This window comes from Eimeria tenella, genomic scaffold (assembly GCF_000499545.2).
Source record: "Eimeria tenella Houghton genomic scaffold, Eth_scaff4488, whole genome shotgun sequence".
Classification (NCBI taxonomy): domain Eukaryota; phylum Apicomplexa; class Conoidasida; order Eucoccidiorida; family Eimeriidae; genus Eimeria; species Eimeria tenella.
The window spans coordinates 1-4,163 of NW_013545415.1; the positions used below are offsets into that span (position 1 = coordinate 1).

Below are 4,163 nucleotides of genomic sequence, written 5' to 3' on the forward strand. Positions count from 1 at the left end.
CTGCAGCAGCCACCCAAACCCTAAACCCTAAACCCTAAAACGTAAACCCTCGGAACCAGTAACTTCGAGGTGAACACCAGCCAAAAGTTTCTGCCCCTGAACAAAAGCTGTAGGGCCCAGAGGGCCTCAGCGCTCCAACCAAAGAATGCCTAGGGTTTAGGGTTTGGGGTTTAGGGTTTAGGGTTTAGTTACTTAGGCTAATGAGGGCGCTGCGGATATAATACCAAAGATGAGTTGCTGCAGGGTTTAGCTCGAGGGCCACCAAATAGTGCTGCAGGGCTTCTTCCATTTGCCCTGCGCCGCAAACCCTAAACCCTAAACCCTAAACCCTGAGCCGTCAGTCCCGAGCCCTCAACCGCTCTGCGGCAAGCCAGCTCTGAGACTTCCGGCGGTTTAGGGTTTGAGCTAGGGTTTAGGGTTTAGGTCTCGCGAGCTCACAACTAGGATTGAGGGTTTGCGCACTGTGATCATTAGGGTTTAGGGTTTAGGGTTTGAGGCGCTTTTTAGCTCCCCCACACACCCAGCTGCTGCCCCGCGCCCCCAGGCCGGAAAGCAAGGGTTTAGGGTTTAGGGTTTAGGGTTTGGGCTGGGGCCTGGCGAGAACTGCGGAGAGCCAGAAAACCCTAAACCCTAAACCCTAGCCCGTGAGGACCTGGGCGAGCGCGCGGCGTGGGCCCTGGGGCTCAGCGCCTAGGGTTTAGCGTTTAGGGTTTAGGGTTTAGGGTTTACCGAGGTTGGCCTTGGCCACCCCCAAGTTGGTCCAAGCCCTCGGGTAGTTTGGCTTCAACTTGAGGGTTTGGGAATAAGCCACAAGAGCAGCAGCAGATCTTCCCGAGTTTGCCAAAGTGGCTCCAATTTTATTCCACAAAGATGCTACTGCTTCTTCTTTCCTGCAAACCCTAAACCCTAAACCCTAAACCCTTGGCTGTCCGCGGCACCTGCTGCGCGCGCCCCAAGCCCCGCGCTCTGCAAACCCCAAATCCCCCACCCCGCGAGGAAACCTAAACCCTAAACCCTAAACCCCGAACCCTAAACCCTAAACTCTAAACCCTAAACCCTCACGCGTGTTTCAGGGCTTCAGCCAGGTGCAGCAGGGCCTCGTCGTAGTGCCTGTCAATGTTGTACAAAACCCCCAAAGCAGAGTGCAGTTCTGCTGCTGCTGCTGCTGCTGCTGCTTCTGGCTGCTGCAGTGCTGCTTCGAAGAGAGACACCAGCTCTGCCTTCAGCAAGTGAAAGTCCTCCGGCGGCCGCTCCTGAGCCGCAAACCCTAAACCCTAAACCCTAAACCCTAAACCCTAAACCCTAAACCCTAGACTCCAAACCCTTCACAGAACGTGCAAACCCTGGGGCTTAGGGTTTGCGCAGCAGGTTAAGCGCCAGCGGCGGCGCAGCGCTGTGGGGCCTGCGGCTGCTACCGCGAGGGGTTAGGGTTTAGGGTTTAGGGTTTAGGGTTTACGGAGAGGCCCGGCAGGTTCTGGAAGTCGTCGTGGTTTGTCAACCAAGTCCGCAGATAAAGAAGGGCTTGAGATACATCCAGCTCGTTGGTGAGAGAAACCCCAAGAGCCATGAGACTGCAAAACCCTAAACCCTAAACCCTAAACCCTAAACCCTAAACCCTGGGCTTTGGTGGCTAGAAGGCAAGTTCGAAGGCCTACAGCGAAGTTGGCTCTTGCTGTCACGCTAAAAGGTGCCAGAGAAACGACAAAAATTAGGGTTTAGGGTTTAGAGAAAAGGGCTAGGGTTTAGGGTTTAGAGAGCTAGGGTTTAGGGTTTAGAGAGTAAAGCGAGGGTTTAGAAATGCTAGGGTCTAGAGCCCACCTGTCGAGGTTGTAAGGGTCAACGCTGTGGCCTTTCTTCAAGCAGTGAATCGCCTCCACATCCTGAAGAGCCCCAAACCCTAAACCCTAAACCCTAAACCCTTAACCCTCAACCCTAGGTTTGTTAGCGCTAGCGCTCCGGCCTGCTGCTGCCCCGCAACCTCCTGCGTTCGGCGGCGCCCGCGCTGCGCCGCGCGCCTAGGGGTTAGGGTTTCGCGAGGGTTTAGGGTTTCGCGAGGGTTTAGGGTTTAGGGTTTAGGGTTTAGGGTTTGACCTGCTCCCTGTCCGCGTGGCACTGGCCAAGCAGCCGCCAACCCTCGCTGCTGCTAGGGTTTTTCTGAACTTCTGCTTCCAAAACCCAAACCGCCTGCTGCAGCTTTCCTTCTTTTATTAATTTGTTTGCTGCTTCCAAACCCTCGCCAGACCCTAAATAAGGGTTTTCTCTGCTGAAACCCAACAACGCCTCCTCGCCCTCTGCGCACGCACAAACCCTAAACCCTAAACCCTAAACCCTCACCCCTAAACCCTGAGCCCTAATCCCTAAACCCTAAACACTTAATTCTAAACCCTAAACCCTAAACCCTAAACCCTAGACCCTAAACCCTTGAGCGGCTCCTGGCAGCTCTAAAGCCGCAACCCTATGGAAGCCCACCCATGTCGGTAAACCCTAAACCCTAGCTCGTCAAAACCCTAAGCCCTAAACGTGGTTTTCTGAGCCAGAGCCCTAAACCCTAAACTCTAGACCCTTAACCCGAAACCGTAAACCCTAAACCCTAAACCCTAAACCCTAGGACTCGCTAAGTCTCACCGGTAGCATCTCCCATGGAAACATCGAACATTTCCTCTGGAAACACGCACAAACCTAAACCCTAAACCCTAAACCCTAAACCGTAGACCCTGAACCCTGGACCCTGAGCTCTAGGCACTCCCTGAACGCCTGAAGCCGCATACGAAGCCCGCCAAAGCTTAGGTTAAGGGTTTAGGGTTTAGGGTCTAGGGTTTACCAATCCTTTCCTTGGGGTCTTGCTCGAGAATTCTTTCCATGTCTTCAGACTTGAAAATGGACTGAAACAGCCCCAGCTCTTCAGCGTCAATTTCACCCTAAGCCCAAAACTCTAAACCCTAAACCCTAAACCCTAAACCCTCAACCCTAAACCCTTAGTCTGGCTTTCTAATTCCCCGCGCCCCAGCAATGTAGGGCCTTCCACTTTTTGAGGGTTTGGGGTTTAGCACGGGAGGGACTGCAGCTTCGAGTCAGAAGGGCTTAGGGTTTAGGGTTTAGGGTTTAGGGTTTAGGGTTTAGGGTTTACGTTGGCGTGGGCTCTTTTCCATGTCTCTTCCAATTCGCGCAGCGAGGCTTCGAAATCACTGGGGGCCTCCTGGGGGTCTTTAGCAGCAGCAGCAGCAGCAGCAAAACCCTCAGCAGCAAAACCCTCATCAGGGTTTTGCTGCTGCACTTCCTTGGCTGCCAACACCGTGTCCCAGTCCACAGGCTCCCCCTCCGCAGACAACAGCTGCGCCGCAAACCCTAAACCCTAAACCCTAAACCCTAAACCCTAATCAGGACACACTGCATGCACCTAGTCCAACACCTAGAGCTGCTGCCGCTGTGCCGAGGCCGCAGCCTTCAGCTTGAAGCCTCCCCGCTCCGACCTAAGGGTTTAGGGTTTAGGGTTTAGGGTTTAGGGTTTAGGGTTTGCCTGTCCGTTCTCCAGCCTGAGGCCCCCCTCCGCAAGGGCCTCCACGAACTTCGTGAATTCCGCATTCATTATTTTGGGGCCCCCCACGGCTTTGAGGCCCCTCACCAGGTCGCGGGCCACGGCCTAAGCAGCAGCAGCAGCAGCAGCAGCAGGTGCAGCAGCAGGGGCGGGTGCAGCAGCAGGAGAAGGTGCAGCAGCAGGAAAGGGGCAGCAGGAGGAGACGCGGCGGTAGTGGCAGCCGTGCTGGTTGGTGCAGCAGCAGCAGCAACTCGAGCGGCAGCAGGGGCCACAGTAGCAGCAGCAGCAGCAGCAGCAGCAGCACCAGCAGTGGTGGTTGCTGCAGCAGCAGCAGCAGAAAGAATAGCTACGTTAGGAACAGCAGCTGTAAAGGTGTCAGCAGCAGTGCTGCAACACCATGCGCAGCAGCAGCAGCAACAGCAGCAGTAGTGGTAGCATCCGCAGCGCAGCAAGACCAGTAGGTGCAGCAGCAGCAGCAGCAGTAGCAGTAAAAGCAGCAGCAAGAGCAGCAGCAGTGATTCGAATCAAGGGGGGAAGAAGCAGGGCAAACAGCAGCAGGGCATGGCAAAAGCACAACCAGCAGCAGCAACAGCAGCAACAGCAGCAGCAGCAGCAGCAGCAGCAGAAG

General features: G+C 55.2%; 1 protein-coding gene across 1 annotated transcript; it reads right to left on the minus strand.

Annotated features, from left to right (window-relative positions):
- Window positions 1-184: 184 nt before the first annotated feature.
- ETH_00039305 (TPR domain-containing protein, putative) lies at window positions 185-3,331 on the minus strand (the record flags this gene model as incomplete). The annotated part of the gene is made up of 9 exons (XM_013380137.1): window positions 185-294; window positions 730-890; window positions 1,063-1,253; window positions 1,457-1,571; window positions 1,819-1,880; window positions 2,092-2,291; window positions 2,626-2,661; window positions 2,822-2,918; window positions 3,128-3,331. 9 exons carry the CDS (start codon window positions 3,329-3,331, stop codon window positions 185-187), a joined length of 1,176 nt encoding a protein of 391 aa, XP_013235591.1.
- Window positions 3,332-4,163: the final 832 nt, after the last annotated feature.